At 40.8% G+C, this 17,118-nt stretch overlaps 1 protein-coding gene and 1 long non-coding RNA gene across 12 annotated transcripts in view; both read right to left on the bottom strand.

Moving 5' to 3' along the window:
- LOC113010740 (uncharacterized) overlaps window positions 1-17,118 on the bottom strand; it is a 170,689-nt gene that overhangs the window by 47,949 nt on the left and 105,622 nt on the right. For 2 of the 11 annotated variants that reach the window (XM_080292467.1, XM_080292454.1), the window contains exon 1: window positions 15,312-15,764. The exons of 5 other annotated variants lie outside the window; for them this stretch is intronic. In XM_080292467.1, coding sequence (XP_080148593.1) covers window positions 15,312-15,456 — 145 coding nt within the window. In that variant the 5' untranslated portion in view covers window positions 15,457-15,764. Of the gene's footprint in view, window positions 1-15,311; window positions 15,807-17,118 lie in introns of those variants that run through there. 4 more of the 11 variants (XM_080292469.1, XM_080292456.1, XM_080292463.1 and 1 more) reach the window with 4 other exon arrangements.
- LOC113010739 (uncharacterized) lies at window positions 11,535-13,077 on the bottom strand. The gene is made up of 2 exons (XR_013903124.1): window positions 12,555-13,077; window positions 11,535-12,422 (listed from the first exon to the last, which is right to left on the bottom strand). It is a non-coding gene; the product is annotated as an uncharacterized LOC113010739 (long non-coding RNA).

The following is a 17,118-nucleotide window of genomic DNA, read 5'->3' as shown; positions in this document are numbered from 1 at the left end:
TTAGAGTTTACTTAAATAAAAATAAATGAAGTTAACATATAATTTGTGATTTATTTTTTTCTCTTTTTTTTCTTTTTCGGTCATGTTATGTTTAATTGTCAAAGCCTTGTTACAAACTATGAAACACATCGTGCAGACTTCTGGATGTTTTGTTCTTTATGCTGTAGATTTTCACGTCTCTGGAATAGTTGGCAGTAATAAGGATGATTTTCTGTAAAATCATATTGATATGACCCGTGACATATTCGTAGAAGACCGTTAGATTAGTCAGCTGGGAAACTCTGTGTTAACTCATGGAGCTGAGGATATCGTGGATATGCTGACCTCGCTCCGTGGTGTACAGGGCCGTTTACCCTCATGATTAATATTCACAATAAAAATATTAGCCGAACATCATGAAGTCTGTATGTGTTTCATAGTGTTGAATAACCTTTGTACAGTTAAAGCCAGCAGTTACTACATGACGGAAACACCAACGTTATCTCTTTTATGCGTTTATACGCAGGTCACGCTGATTACTGAACAAAAACCCAAAGATCAGCTGTTAATCGAATTTATTTGCTTTCTCTCCTCCTTAAACATGTTTTTAATGTTAGTTATAATTCAGAATTGGCGACTGAAACACGTAGGACACATATGAGCATCAGGAAATAAAACCCCGATAAATATACCTCAGTAAAAGAAGTCAGTGTCAGCGGGGGTTATTACAGCTGTGTACCGGGGCCTGAGCTTTGTCGGTGGTAATAACAGCTCGATTGCTTGCGAGGCGAACGGGTCTATCCACGCTTTGCCGTGAGACTGGGCAGACATCTCCGAAATCATCGAAGCACTTTTGCAAAGAGGCTGTATCTTGACAAACCGACCAGACACATGAAGATTAAACCACTACATTCTCGGCTAAAAAAAATATTAAAACGGTATTTGGTGACACACAAACAGGGTTTTTCAAAGTTCAGTTCTGTTAGCTTCCACATGCCGGTTGTTGTGTGCTAAAAACAATGGCCACCAGGCCAAAGCAATGGTTTTGACTCGATCAGCGTTAGCCCCGCCCCCTGAGTTTGATGGGTGAGTTTGACAGATAAAATTATTTCATGGTGAGACCTGAAGGAGTCAACTGTGCAATAATTAATTAAAATGTGAAATAAAGAAATAATTAATTAAATGTGTCAATAATTAATTAATTAAATGCGTCATAAATATTTATGTAATTAATTATTTCCGATTTTAATTAATTATTGCCACATTAATTAATTCATTATGGCAGTCCTGGCATTCCATACACTCTATGTAGTATTTTGTATTGTATTAATTGCAGACTGGGATTTTTAATCAATTTAAAGGTTTTTAAGCATACCTGAGACCAGAAGTTTTGGTCTAAGCTGACTGATAAATCTGCTTCCCACTTTGCAATTGGAAGGGATATTGATTCATCTAATTTAGAAAGTGTTCTGTATATTTTAGACAATAATTTAGGGGATTTAAGAGTAAGAAAATGTGCCGCACTTGGTGGTGTTTGTAATTCAACTTGACTGAGGTTAAATTTCTTTTTTACTATGGATTTAATTTGTTGATATTCTAAAATTCTTTTCTTGTTGATCCCATATTGTGCAACTAGTCTGTCAAATGGAATAAATTCTGTTCCCTCTAATATATGTTCTAAGTATTTAATTCTTTTACAACTCCATTCTGGGACATTAATCATATTATTGTTTTGTAATATGTCAGGGTTGTTCCAGATAGGTGTACGTTTGCATGGGATTAATGAAGACTCCGTTATTTTTAGAAACTCCCACCATGCTGTCAGAGAAGAGCTGATGTTGATACTTTTAAAGCATTCATGTCTTTTGATGTTTGAGCTAATAAATGGTAAGTGTCATGGTCCTGGGTCGGTGACCCAGCGCTTTAAGTTTATTATTATCATTTTCCAATTTATTATCATGATTATTATTATTGTTTGAGTTCTGCGTGTTATATTCGGTCTGCCTCTGAGTCTGCGTCTGTATCTGTCTGTCTATGATGTCACCCCGTCGCCACTGCCTTCCGCGTGGCCAGCCCCCGGACTTGCTCTGTTGCCACCGCTGCCATGCGCACGGTCGGCCCCCAGAACTGTTTCTACGCCTCCGCCGTTGCCGTCCGCACGGTCGGCCACCAGAACTGTTTGCCCGTCACCGCCGTTGCTGTCTGCACGGCCGGCCTCCGAACCTGCCCCGCTGCCGCTGCCTTTCGCACGGTCGGCCTCCCGAAATGACCTGTGCTGGCCTTCTGACCTATCGGTCCCCAGGCCGACCTCCTGACCTACGTTTTGGACTCTGCTCCCCTATGTGGTTTTTGGACATTTTGTTTGGTTTTCTGGGGGGGCTCTTCTTTTGTTCTGTTCTGGGCCCTCCGTCCTGTGCCTCCCGCCGCCCGCCCTGGCTTGGTGGTCTGTTTGTCTTTTGGGGCTGTCGGGGGCCAGCCCTTGAGGGGGGGGGGGTACTGTCATGGTCCTGGGTCGGTGACCCACCGCTTTAAGTTTTATTATTATCATTTTCCAATTTATTATCATGATTATTATTATTGTTTGACTTCTACGTGTTATATTCGGTCTGCCTCTGAGTCCGCGTCTGTATCTGTCTGTCTATGGTGTCACCCCGTCTGTTTGTGAATCTGTCTGTTTAGTTCAATGTCTTGTCTGGTTCCATGTGTCTGAGTTTCCTGTTTTATTGTGAAGGTCTGTGTCGTATGTGAGTGTGCTCAGTTTACGTTTCCCCTGTCTCGTCAGCTGTGATTTCTCCCAGGTGTGTTCCCCTCCTGTCTCTCATCCCTTGATTACTGCCATCTGTGTATTTAAGCCCTTTGTTTCTCTGTGTCAGTGTCGCGTTGTACCCTCAACTTGCTGTGTGTTTGTAATGTCCTGTCCTCCAGCACCTTGGTTTAGAGTTTTGTTTTTGTAAGTTTTATTTCGTGAATCATTCCTCCAGCAATAAAGCTGCGTTTTCAGTTTATTCCCATCTCCAAGAGTCCTGCAATTTTGGGTCCACCACTTCTGCTTGCCTGCCACACAGCCAACCATGACAGTAGGTCTGAAATCTCTAGATCCTTGCATAGTGCCTGTTCAACATCTAGCCAAGGCTCATCTAAGAAGGTATGTTTTAACCATTCTGAGATGAACTGAAGCCTGTTGGCTAAGAAGTATTGTTGAAAATTAGGCAGATCTAATCCTCCTCTATCCTTGGTTCTTTGTAGCGTTTTTAAGCTAATACGCGGGGGTTTATCTTTCCAAAGAAATTAAGAAATATATGAATCCAGAGATCTGAACCAATCTTGTGATGGTTTGTTAGGGATCATCAAAAATAAGTAGTTTATTTTTGGCAAGATCATCATTTTTATAGTGGCGACCCTTCATCATACCTGTGCCAAATCATACCTGTGCCAAAGAAACCATCCCCAGCCTGTTTCAATGACTACCACCCCGTGGCACTGACACCCATTATTATGAAGTGCTTTGAACGACTAGTCATGTCACACATCAAATCCACCCTACCTCCCGCCCTGGACCCACACCAGTTCGCATACAGAGCGAAACGATCCACAGAGGATGCAATCTGCTCTGCCCTCCACCCAGCCCTAACTCATCTGGACAAGAAAGACTCATATGTGAGAATGCTGTTCATAGACTTTAGCTCAGCATTCAACACCATAATACCACAACAACTCATCTGTAAACTGGACAGACTGGGCCTCAGCACCTCCCTCTGCAACTGGCTGCTGGATTTCCTCAGCCAGAGGCCTCAAGCGGTGCGTGTGGGCAACAAGGTCTCAAACAGCATCACCCTGAGCACGGGGGCTCCACAAGGCTGTGTGGGGCTCACCAAGGGCGATGAGACCCACTACAGGAAAGAGGTTGAGCTCCTGACCACGTGGTGCAGAGACAACAACCTCCTGCTAAATGTCAGTAAGACCAAGGAGATTATTGTCAACTTCCAGAGAGGCCACACCTGTCACCCCCCGTTGACCATCGACGGCGCTGCGGTGGAGAGGGTGAGCAGCACCAAGTTCCTGGGGGTGCACATCAGTGAGGACCTCTCTTGGACCACCAACACAGCATCACTGGCCAAGAAAGCACAACAGCGCCTCTACTTCCTGCGCAAACTCAAGCGGGCAAGTGCTCCACCACCCATCCTGACTACATTCTACAGAGGCACTATTGAAAGTATCCTCTCCAGCTGCATCACTGTGTGGGGCGGTAGCTGCACTGACTATAACAGAAAAGCTCTACAACGCATTGTGAGAACAGCTGAGAGGATAGTTGGTGTACCACTCCCCTCCCTGCAAGACATTTACACCACTCGCCTCACCCGCAAAGCCATCACAATTGTCAACGATGCAACCCACCCCGCGCACTGTCTGTTCAGCCTCCTGCCCTCTGGAAAGAGATACAGAAGTCTCCGCTCCCGCACTACCAGGCTCACCAACAGCTTCATCCACCAGGCTGTGAGACTGCTGAACTCTCTTCCCTCCCGGCTCCCAGCCAGCAGAATCACCAGATTGGCAGAAGTATAGTAGACAGATTGGACTCTACCCCCCCACACTCTCCAACAAGGAAACACTCTCTGAACCAAGAACTGAAAACATTCCTGACTTGCATTGCAATTGCACACACCTGCTGCTATATATATTTTTTTAGTATTCTTTTAGCACTATTTATATTATTATATTACTATTTATTATCTTATTGTTAGGGCTGTTTTTGTTTTTGTTGTGCATCTGCACCTTATTGTTGTCAATGCCTACGCATGGGACAGTGTGAAACGTAATTTCAATTCCTTTGTATGGCAAGTACATTTGAAGAAATTGACAAATAAAAGTATTCTATTCTATTCTATTCTATTCCCATGAGTGATATGGGTAAAGATTTCCATCTAGTCAGATCGCCTTCTACTTTCTTTAGAAGTGGGATGTGGTTTAATTTAGTTAAGTCTGAAAGCTTAGGAGAAACATTAATACCTAAATATTTAATATTTCCGGATTGCAGTGTGGCAGAGGAAGAATTATGGAAGGAGCAGTTAATGGGGAGAACTGTAGATTTTGGCCAGTTAATTGAATAATCTGAAACTCTTGAAAACCAGTTTATTAGAGTAATTACCTCAGAGAGGTTGGTTTGTGTGTTTTGCAGAAAAAGCAACACATCATCCACATAGAGACTGATTTTATGTTCTATGTTCTTACATTTTATGCCCTTAATTGTTGTAGCCTGTCTAAATGCTGCTGCTAGAGGTTCGATAAAAATTGCAAAAAGTGAAGGGGAGAGTGGGCATCCCTGCCTGGTGCCCCTCAGGAGACAGAAGCTGGAGGATGTCTGGTCATTTGTTCTGATACGAGCCGTTGGGGAATTGTATAATATTCTTATCCAGTTTATGAAAGAGTTTCCAAAACCAAATTTGTGTAAAGTTGCAAATAAAAATTTCCAGTTAACTCTGTCAAATGCTTTTTCTGCATCTAGAGATAATATTATGGTTTCGATGTTTTTATTGTATGAGTAGTCTATTAAATTAAGTAATCTACGAGTGTTTGAGTGCCGACCTTTTATGAAACCAGTTTGGTCAGGATGAATTAAGAGGGGGGTTATTTTCTCTAATCTCTTTGAGAGAGCTTTGCAGATTATTTTAAGGTCTACATTTAAAAGAGAAATTGGACGATAGCTTGAGGGAAATAAAGGGTCTTTGCCTGGTTTTAGCAGGAGACTAATATTTGCAGAATTCATATTTGATGGAAGTCTGCCATTTTCTTTGATTTCCAACAACGTTCTGTAGAAAACTGGTGCTAGAATCGTCCAGAATTCTTTGTAGAATTCTGCAGGGAAGCCGTCTGGACCTGGAGCCTTATTATTGGGCATACTTATCAGGGCTTCCTGGAGTTCACCTGGCGTCAGTGGCGAATCCAGTGCCGTTGCTTGAGTGTCTAGTAATTTTGGAAGAGTTACGTTGTCAAGAAACAGATCAATTTCATTTTTAGATGGGTTTATTTGTGGTGAGTATAAAGTTTCATAGAAATCCCTAAAAATGTTGTTTATTCTTCCAGGATCATATATTGTGTTCCCCGATAAATCTTTAGCAGCACATATAGTTGTTTTTTCTTTATTTATTTTTAACTGGTTAGCTAGAAATCGACCTGATTTGTTATTGTGTTCAAAATTCTGCAAGCCAAGTCTTTGTATAAGGAATTGTGTTTTGTTTTTTTTTGTTTTTTTTTTTTGTTTTTTTAATTAATAATTTCATTTAATTCTAGTTTTGTTTTGCGTATTTTGTTCAATGTTTCCTGATCTTGGTCGCACGCGTAGGCTTCTTCTAGTGATTTGATGGTTTTTCTAATTCCTGAATATTGTTTTCTTTTTTCTTTTTGTGTGATAAGAAAGAAATTATTTTACCTCTCATCACAGCTTTCCCTGCTTCCCATAGAACAGAAGCTGATGTTTCGGGAGTGTCATTAAAGTCTAAATATGAAGTCCATTCCTTTTTAAAATATTTAATAAAGTCTTCATCTTTAAGCAATGATATATTAGATCTCCAGTTTTTATTTGGCGTAGTATTCTTGTGCATTAGTGGTAAAGATACAGGAGCATGATCGCTGACAGCTATAGGGTGAATCTCAGTCTCTGAAATGTCGTTCAGCAGTGAGCTGCTGACCAAAAGATAATCCAGACGAGAGTAGGAGTGATGGACATGTGAGAAGAAAGTATATTCCTTACTGTTGGGGTGAAGGGAGCGCCATGCATCGCAAAGACCAAAGTCGCTCATATACTGTTCGATATACACAACAGGGAAATTTTTGCGTCACCTCAGCTCAGGTACAGATATCAGAAGGAAATACAAAAATACAAATGAGTACAATCAATGAAAAAATTCAGGATCATAAAACTGGTTAACTTAAACATGTTCATATTTAATATTCTGATCTGTATGGTGCAATTATGCATAATTAATCTTCAGTAAGATCACATATAAATTATGGTTCTGTGTTCAAAGTTTACAACACTTGATGCTGTTTCCCTGATTCAGAATCACTTGAAAGATGAGTTGATGACATTTCTTATCTCCCTGCATTCCTACAGACCAGATTATTTGCTTTTAACATATTTGGAGAATATTAAATGAAAATTGCTGTATTTTAGCCTCCTGTCACGACACCCTCTCAGCTGTAATAACAGGTGGCAGCGGGGGGGTCGGGGGGGCTTCAATCTCTTTCTACCCCCAGGTCACATGACACTTTGCCAGCAGCATCATGCTGTGGTGGTGTTTTGCTACATGAGGCTGAGGTATACTTCACAAGGTGGCATGAAGAAGAACACTAATGTGGTTGTAGTGCAGAAAATCCCAGGACATCAGCCAGGACGAGGACATCAAGTACAACTTAAATGGTAAATGGCCTGTATTTGTGTAGGGCTTTACTTAGTCCCGTGGACCCCAAAGCGTTTTACTCTACATTCAGTCATCCACACATTCACTCACTGCTGATAGCAGCTACATTGTACCACGGCTGACCTGGGGCACTGACAGAGGCTCTGTAGGTGGAAGCAGCAGGTCTGACTCTGCAGTTTTCCTTAGTCTGCAGGAAAACCACCAGTTTGCTCAGGTTGTCTTTCAGGACACTTCTGTTGGCTTTTCATCTCCTTCCTGTTTACTTTCAGTCAGAGACTAAATCATGTAAAACTCATGTTTATTCTGAAAGCTGAAGGAGGCTCAGACCACATATCTTAATACAAGCTGCTTGTTCAGGACGACATGTTTCCTAAACTCTCTATGTGAGAATAAAGCACGACTAACAGGACTTAAAACCAAAGAGGGAATTAAAACCTTTCAACATCATGAACAGAAACACTAAATGTACAACATTTCCTTACTAGCAGGACTTGCAGACAGTGGGAAGGAGCAGCTCTGTTTTTCAGGGAACAAACCTCTGACACAACCAAGTCAGGGCGGCCATGACCTGCTGGGTTTGGACAATTTCGGAACCAACTAGATGGAAATGTGTCCAACAAAATCAGCGTCCTAATGAGCCGCTGCTAGAAGGACAAAATCCTGACCTGACATCAGTCCAAGTGTCTGGTTAAATGTACTGAAAGGTGTTAAACAACAAGTGCTGCTGGAAGAGTTTTCATGAAGAGAACATTAACACTGTGAATGAGGGATGGACTTTGACTCAGTTTGACACAATCTGTTTTTCTTTCACTTTGAATAAATGTTTTTGTGGGACTGAGGATACATTTGTTTACATTTGGAAGTTTGATGTCATCTGTTCCTCTTGTTTCTGTCTTAAAACAGGATGAAAAATCTGTTTAAACAGAAATAAATCGAATTGAATTTCTGACAGCAGTAAATAAAAATGGTCCCTGAGCTCAGTATGTTTGTGACTCTGAGATGGAGGTGAAACATGTGAAGCTGGGCTGTGGTTTACTGCTCTCTTCCTGTCACAGACACTGTTTGACATCTGTTCATCTGTTGGTTTTTGTTCAGGCTGCAGGGATCATTTCTCACTGTGGGGATCTTCCTTCCAACAAGCACAGTAGTAGGTGGCTGAATGATCGAGTTTAACTTTCTCTATCTTCAACTCACAGCTGTTCTGTGTATTCACAACTGAGAAATCATCTTTCTGAGGATGACCGTAACCTTTCTGTATGTAACCACTACTCTTATCAATATAAAGCATCACTCTGAATGTTTCTTTTTCTTTCTTCTGGTACCAGTATATCCAGTCATAATCACACTTATTAATCCCTCCACAGCTGAAGGAGACACTTTGTCCAACTCTCCTGGTCAATGTTAAATCGTCCTGAATCAGCTGTTCTGCTGCCATGGTAACCAGTGCTGTAGAGACACAGACAGATAGATGAAGGTTAGTGTGACAGTGTTTGTTACAGGTTGACTTTGTTGGCTCCTGATTGGCTGGAAACACTCACCTGAACACAGACAGCACAGAGCAGCAGCTGGGAGGAAAAGCATTTTGTGCAGTGGTGTTTCCTCTGGTGAACCTGGGGAGAAGTGGCGCTCTGATGCAGCTGAGGCCAAACAAGGACGAGCTGTGAGATCAGACGAGGGCCACGTGGTTTCTAACAGGTCCTCAAAGCTCCCATCAGCCCCTGCGGCCCACAGATAAGACTGCTGCTGCTGATTGACAGCTCAGCTGAAGCTGCTGTGGTTTCATCGTCTTCATTTCAATCTGACAGCAGATCCAAAAATCTGGGTCACATGATGCACAAACACTCAGAAACATTCATGTTGCTGTGAATTTACTAACACACACTGTTATCTGTTGTTTAACAGCTGTGATGAAAACTCTGAACGTACAAACTAAATATAACGAAACTATAAAGAAAAATACAAACATAAAAAATAATAATCTGTAAAAATCATTTAAAAGTTCATAAATTATAAACAAAGGACTTTAAAAGAATAAAATCTCATGAAACATAATTTATAGTCAAATTCTTTTTTTAAAAAACAAACATGTGGTTCTGTTGTGTGTTTAAATATGTGCACACTGTGGTTCTGTTGTGTGTTTAAATATGTGCACACTATGGTTCTGTTGTGTGTTTAAATATGTGCACACTGTGGTTCTGTTGTGTGTTTAAATATGTGCACACTGTGGTTCTGTTGTGTGTTTAAATATGTGCACACTGTGGTTCTGTTGTGTGTTTAAATATGTGCACACTGTGGTTCTGTTGTGTGTTTAAATATGTGCACACTGTGGTTCTGTTGTGTGTTTAAATATGTGCACACTGTGGTTCTGTTGTGTGTTTAAATATGTGCACACTGTGGTTCTGTTGTGTGTTTAAATATGTGCACACTGTGGTTCTGTTGTGTGTTTAAATATGTGCACACTGTGGTTCTGTTGTGTGTTTAAATATGTGCACACTGTGGTTCTTTCCCACATCTTCTAATGTGTTTTGTTCCAAGTTGGTTTCAGACTGAAGGATTCATTAAAGCCTTTTTAAGAATCATTAAAATGATGATCATCAATTCTAATATCTATAAACAGTAATAAAAACAGGGCTGTGTTTCACGTCAGCTTCATTTATTTGTAGCCATGGTTAGATTTCATCTGCAGCAGGCAGTCATCCACCTTTACACACACATTTACACAACAGTACAAAAGTACTTTTTGATTCCTGAAAGAGAAATAAGACAAATGTTGCCTTTGTATCATCTCTGATATGGAAGGGATCATTTGAAGATGTGAGTGAAGGACACAAATATTTGGATCTGGTGTTGTTCTACATTTTAGGACTAAAAGACAGAAGGAAGAAAGTGAAAGTGACTGTGCGAGGCGTTGAAGTCATGAAGTCAAGTGGAGGCCGCTGACTGCTGTTACTTTCTGCTGTACAGGTTCAACAGGGACTCACAGTCAGCCTGCTAGAACATTTGGATGAAGAGAAAAAGGAGGAAAAAGACTTTGAGGGACAAATCCAATAAGATCAGCATGTTTTGAATGTGGGAATACAACAGTTTCCTCCACCATGACACACACTGGAGCCTCTTTTTGCTCACAGCTTCACTGTTTGTCTCAAAGTTCAGTTTGGAGGCCAAAATTGTTGCAACACATTTGTAAGTTTGCACTAATTTCACTGTGTGACCCTTAATGGATGTAATGAAAGAATCAGTCAGTGAAATATGAAGCTGTGCTGTAAGTTTGGAGGAGAAAAGTGTCTGAGTGACTTTAATGAGGTGAACACATGAATACAGAGCACTGACTGACACGTACACACTCCTTTAATGAGTCGCACACATTTTTGTGACTTCATGAAATGTCAAAAATGACACAACAAGCTGCGAGCACATTATTGTGTGTTTGCTGTTTGTGTGCTTTGTTTGCTGTTATGATAGCAGGCATACAGCCATGTTCTCAATGTCTCAGCTATCATTGATTATTGCTGCTCTTCCTCTTCTATTAGGCACTTCAACTCAATGAATGACACACAGAAAGATTTCATGACTGTGTTCTTCACAATAAGGAGAATATGTTATCTGCATCTGAATGACTCATGTTGCCTTGTTTCTACTTTGTTTGCATATTTCTGCTTGTTGGAAAGGATTTTCTGAATCATTCAGTAGTTTTTGTAATAATAACGACATTTAGCAAGACTTCAAAATGATTCTCCAACATTTGCTGTTCAGACTTGATCTGTTCTTACGTGTGTGATATCCAGAATGAAAAACTCAGCTCAGGTAATAAAATGGGAGCTGAGCAGACTGCAGGGGCTTCATGGTCTCTCCTTTGATTCCATTAAAGTTCATTTGTCAGCTGTGAGTTGAGGATTTGAGCTGTTTCTCTCACAGGTCAAGAACACAGATCCTTCCTGGAATCATTCTTGAAGCAGAGTTCCTGCTTGTAACTGTCATTGTGTTATTAAAGTGAAAGCCACAGCTAACGGTGTGGAGGCTGCAGAGCAGAAACCCACACAGCCCGTCTGCTGCAGGAGAGCAAGTTTGGATACAGTCAGTTTGTGCTTCACTCACACGGGTTGTTGTTGATCACACAATGAAAGTAGAATCAAACTCTTCATCTTCAAATCTTTATTGTTCACACAAACACAACTACACTGTTTGACATTTGAAAATCAAAGTGAAAACTTGTGATAAAAATATTCCTGATGGTTTTTGTTACTACAATAAAAGTCACAATAAGCACAAAAAGAATTCTAACTCAGAGCAACAATACATGTAAAGATGTATTTATTTCAGACGATCTTCTAACTGTTGAAGAAAAAGGCAAAATAAGCTCAACACATCATAACTAACATTTGTGATCAAAGTGATGAATGAGATGAATTGATGAGATGTGATGGTGAGAAAAGGCGAGCAGGAAACAGTCAGTCAGCATGTGTGCAGTTGGTGGACGCTCCCTTGTTTGTGAGCATCATCAGCAGAGAGAGTCCACAGCAGTACACCAGACTCTTCACTATCAGCACTGTGTACAGCAGGCAGAGCAGCTTCACCCTGCACTGAGACTGGAAGGACACTGAAGGACAGACAGACACAAAGAGACAGACAGACAGTCGGGTTATTCCTCTCAGATCAAGGAGAAAAAGTCCAAATAGAAACAGTCACAGCTTCTTCTTCAAGTGGATGAATTGATGTAGTGTTTGTGTCCACTTGGGGGCAGAAGAACTCCACAAGCAGCTAACAAACTGATCTCTGACATATTATGGTCTGTCTGCTGTTTGGTGCTGAGCAGCTAGTGTACAGTGGCTTTATCAGAGCTTGTTGGATGAAGATTTGATCAATTAGTGCAACTTTAAGAGCCTAAACTTGTTCCAGCTGCCTCATTGGACATTGGAGCTGTCCATGCAGAGAGGCAGCAGGTGATCTTACAGTCAGCTGGCTGCAGAGCTGGCAGGTCTGCTGGCTCTCTCTCTGGAGGACAGGAGGCTGCTGGAGCTGGAAGCTCTGAAACAGAAAAGGAGTCAAATGTTTGGAGCTGCAGTGAGAAATGTCAGTCCTCTGCTGCTCTGCTCTCTTTGACAGCATCTCCACATGAAGCTGAATCACTGCTGAACACAGTCACCAAGCCTTCATTACCTTGTTGTGTTCGGGCCTCCACTGTGCCCCCCTCGTGCTTCACCCAGCAGCTGTATTTATATGTGTCAGAATGGCTCCCATCAACCATCCTGATGGCAATGGTGCGTCCCGCCTCTCTGAGCTCCAGCTGCTCTCCCTCAGCAGGGGGCAGCTCCTCCGCTTCTCCGCCGTTCTTCTTCTGTCTTTTCCAGGAGAACTGGACCAGAGGAGGAAACATGGCTGAGGCCACACACAGCAGGGAGCTGTTCCCCTCCAGGTGGGCTCTGGATGCTGCTGGGTACACGCTCACCACGGGCTTCACTACCTGCTCATCTGAAGTTTGACAGCAGCAACAAGCAGCACAGACACACATTCACACAGTCAGCAGCAGCTTCCAGCACTGCACTGCATTCAGTCTGATCCTGGAAACTACATGGACTCTGATCACTAAACTACTCATCAGCACAAAGTTCACTACATACACTGGATTCAGCTTCATATCAAACACAGTCATCACCTCATGTCATCATGGCTCACATGAGGAACACTCAGCATGATTATAAAAGTCAAATTAAATTCAGTTTAATTCGTCATGTGTTTGCTTTTTATTGTTTTATAGAAATTTAGTTCAGTCCAATTTTAAAATATTTACATTTGTCTTTATACAAGTGAAAATGTATTTTTCTTATTAGTCCTTAGACACGAGTTCTAACAGAGATCCTCTTCTGTCCAAAAGTAAATTCATCTTTTTTCATATTGTTTTGTACTATTAATAAAATTAAATATCATTTCACAAAATTCAGTTCAGCAGATAAAATTTCCATTCTTCTTGTCTTTGATATATTTTACCATAAAGACCATATTTGTCTTTCAGACTAATTTATTCTTAAATATTTTTGTGTAAAATTGGAAAAGTAACGCAGTGATTATTTTAATTTATGTTTTTATTCAAATAAAAAACTGTAGCAACTATTTTAAAACACTAAAACTGAAATGTTGAATAAAACGTTTTCAATAATATGAGATATACTTCATTATATTTTTAGTCATAAAATACAAATTATTTGACAAAATATATTTAATAAAAATTTGTCTTGAAAAGTATTTTGGAAAATTTAAGTATTATTAACTTTTTATTGTCACGTACAAATCCACACACACGACTTCATCTCAGAAATAAATATCAGAGTTTAACGATGTCAAATTCATCCTAAATTTATCTGTCATATCATTTCTGAGTTTTCTAATCAGTATCTGTTTTTATACTTCTATTTACCTTTTTGAAGCTACATGAATGTTTGACTATTAAAAAATATTTGTTCCTCAACATAAAGCAAATATTTCCTGAAACCATATTTGTTGTTAATCTATATTAATTTAATTTTAACATCAAATATACATACTCCGACCCTCCTGGGTGATAAGTTAGCAGCGATGCAGGTGGATGCTTCTCTGGTGTCCTGGATTGTTGATTACCTGACAGGAAGACCACAATATGTACGTCTCCCACAGTGTGTGTCTGACAAGGTGATTAGCAACACAGGGGCACCACAGGGGACTGTCCTCTCCCCCTTCCTCTTCACCCTCTACACCACAGACTTCAGCCACTGCACAGAGACCTGCCATCTTCAGAAGTTTTCTGATGACTCTGCGGTGGTTGGATGCATCAGCAGGGATGATGAGACAGAGTACCGGGCTGTGGTCGACTCCTTTGTCACGTGGTGTGAGCAGAATCATCTGCAGCTCAACGTGGCAAAGACCAAGGAACTGATCGTGGACTTCAGGAAGACCAGGAAACACTTGACCCCTGTTTCAATCCAGGGGGTCAGTGTTGACATTGTGGAGGACTATAAATACCTTGGAGTACACATTGACAATAAACTGTACTGGGCTAAAAACACCACAGCACTTTACAGGAAGGGCCAGAGTCGTCTCTATTTTTTGAGGCGACTGAGGTCCTTCAACATCTGCCAGAAAATGCTGAGGATTTTCTATGAGTCTGTTGTGGCCAGTGCGATCCTCTATGCTGTTGCATGCTGGGGGAGCAGGCTGAGGGTCGCAGATGCCAACAGACTTAATAAACTGATCCGTAAGGCCAGCAATGTTGTGGGGATGGAGCTGGACTCCCTCAAGGTGGTGTCGGAGAGGCGGATGCTGTCCAAGATAAAGACAATGTTGGATAACACCTCCCACCCACTCCATGACATGTTGGTCAGTCACAGGAGCTCGTTCAGTGAGAGACTGAGATTACCGAAAAGCACCACTGAACGACACAGGAAATCATTCCTGCCTGTGGCCATCTCCCTGTACAACGCATCCACTTAACACACTGTTTGCTGCTACAACTACACATGTTTCTTTTCCAGCTATTTATTTATAAGTGACTTATGTATGTATGTATGTATATATATGTATATATTGTACTATTCTTAGTTAGCGTATTGTCTGTCTTGTCTTAATGTTGGTTTAAAATGGAGCACTGTAACAAAAATATGATCTTGTGTTGAAAACCAGCAGAATCACTGAGAGGATCAAATCCTAAATATTTGTAACATCACTAATATTTGCAGAAATAAAGAATAACTTTAGTTGTTCAGTGAGATTTCAACATGTTTTCAGAGATTATTGAGCTTTTCTTATGTAACAATGGCTGCAGATGAATTCTCTACTAATGATAAAAAACTAACATGTAAAGCCTGAAGCAGCACAAACTGACTTTAAACACATTTTCAGCTTCTACAATAAAACAACTGAAGGAAAATAAATGTTTGTTCTTACCTGTTACAGACAGTTTAGTTCCAGAGCCAAAGATGTAGTAGCTCCATCCTGTTCCTCTCACAGTGAGACAGACTGCTACAAAAACCTGTCTGCTGCTGAACGTGTCAGCTGAGGTGAATGAGTCCAAATGAGGAAGCAGGATCATATTTCAGCTCCATGATGTGTTTCTCTAATGTTCATATCAACATGACTGTCTCTTCTTCTCTTTTCTTTTAGCCACACTAGCAGCACGGCTCTGATGTTAATGTCAGTCTGTTGGTCAGTCCACTACTTTAGTCCACATGAAAACAGAAAATCACTATATAAGCACCAGTCCATTTATCCCATCAATGATGCACCACTACAATGAAACATGCTGCTGATAGGATCATGGTTTGGCCCATCTGGCTCACCATCATTAATCACACAATCAATTTTGAATTCTAGCAGCAAATTGTAAAGAAAACTATCAGAACATCTGTCTGTGAACTGAATCTCAGGAGAAAGTGGGCCATGCAGCACCACAGTGACACAAAAGGAAAGATCGATGGTGGGTAGGCAGCAGAGGATCAGGGGACCATAACACCATCTTACACAGTTATTAACTAATGAGCTCATTGACTAATCTGAAACATCATTTTCAGTTTTCTGACAGCTTCAATGGAATTTCAGCTCACAGTGGATCTGCAACAATTTGTTCTTGTTCAGCACCACGGACAGCCCATTAAGGGCCTAAAGAACAAAAAGCCCAGAGACAGACAGAGAGGGAGCCAAGTCAGACACTGATACTTAAAAATACACATTGAGTAAAACTTATTCATTATTAATATTATCATCACTCATGATATTTATGCTAAATGACTCACCATTTATTCAGTCACATCAGGCCTGTGTAAAGCTTCAATCTCTCATGCTTGAGTGCTCAGAGATCATGACAGGATCAACAGCCTCTCAAAACAGCAACGCTATCAGGGACTAACAGTTTTAGCAGTTTATACAAAATGTCATTCAGACTGTAAGCTTCTCTGTTTTGCCAGCAACCTTAGTGCAATATTACTTTAGTTCCTGGACATAACATTATGCATTATTTGATGAACTCAGCAAAAAAGAAAAAAAAAGAACAGCAAACAGCACTCATCGAGCTGGGCTTTTATTTTGAAGGGCATCCCATTTTCCTATAAATCTTTGGATCTTGAAGTGAGGGACAGTCATGTTTGCATCTTTCAGATTTTTATCTTCATTTTCTATCACCAACATTTTGCCCTGCCAGGTTACAGCTGACCAATTAGATTTAAAAATGTTAATGTAAAGTTAGGATTCCAGAATCATGTAATGACAATTCAAGTTGGGTAAGTAATGATCCCATTAAGAACTGTATATATATTATTTCAACATTTTTTACTACTATAGAGGGTCCAAGTTAATCAACTCAGAGTTTGTTTAATCTGGTCCCAGAACAGGGCCCTGAACAGCTGTTATGTCAGCATTGTTCCCCATCTTTGTGTTTTTATCTACTGAACTAGACTGAAAGATTCACGAAGCTGCATCAAGACTGAGGTCTCCACAGTTGATGGATCTGCATATCTTTCATTTAGCACAAGTGTTTTCACTCACACGCTCTTGCTCGCCCAATCTGGAGCTTTTGATCGTTAAGTGTTGCCCTTTCTATCTCCCTCGGGAATTCACTGCGGTCATTGCCTGCACTGTTTACATTCCGCCTCACGCGGACTCGGACGCTGCCTTATGTGAGCTACATGAGGCTCTCACACATCAACAAACACTTCACCGAGATGCCGCACTCATTGTTATGGGAGATTTTAACAGAGTG

This window comes from Astatotilapia calliptera, chromosome 18 (genome assembly GCF_964374335.1).
Source record: "Astatotilapia calliptera chromosome 18, fAstCal68.1, whole genome shotgun sequence".
Lineage (NCBI taxonomy): Eukaryota > Metazoa > Chordata > Actinopteri > Cichliformes > Cichlidae > Astatotilapia > Astatotilapia calliptera.
Note: the sequence above shows the minus strand (reverse complement) of the source record. Positions and strands in the feature narration are given on the sequence as shown.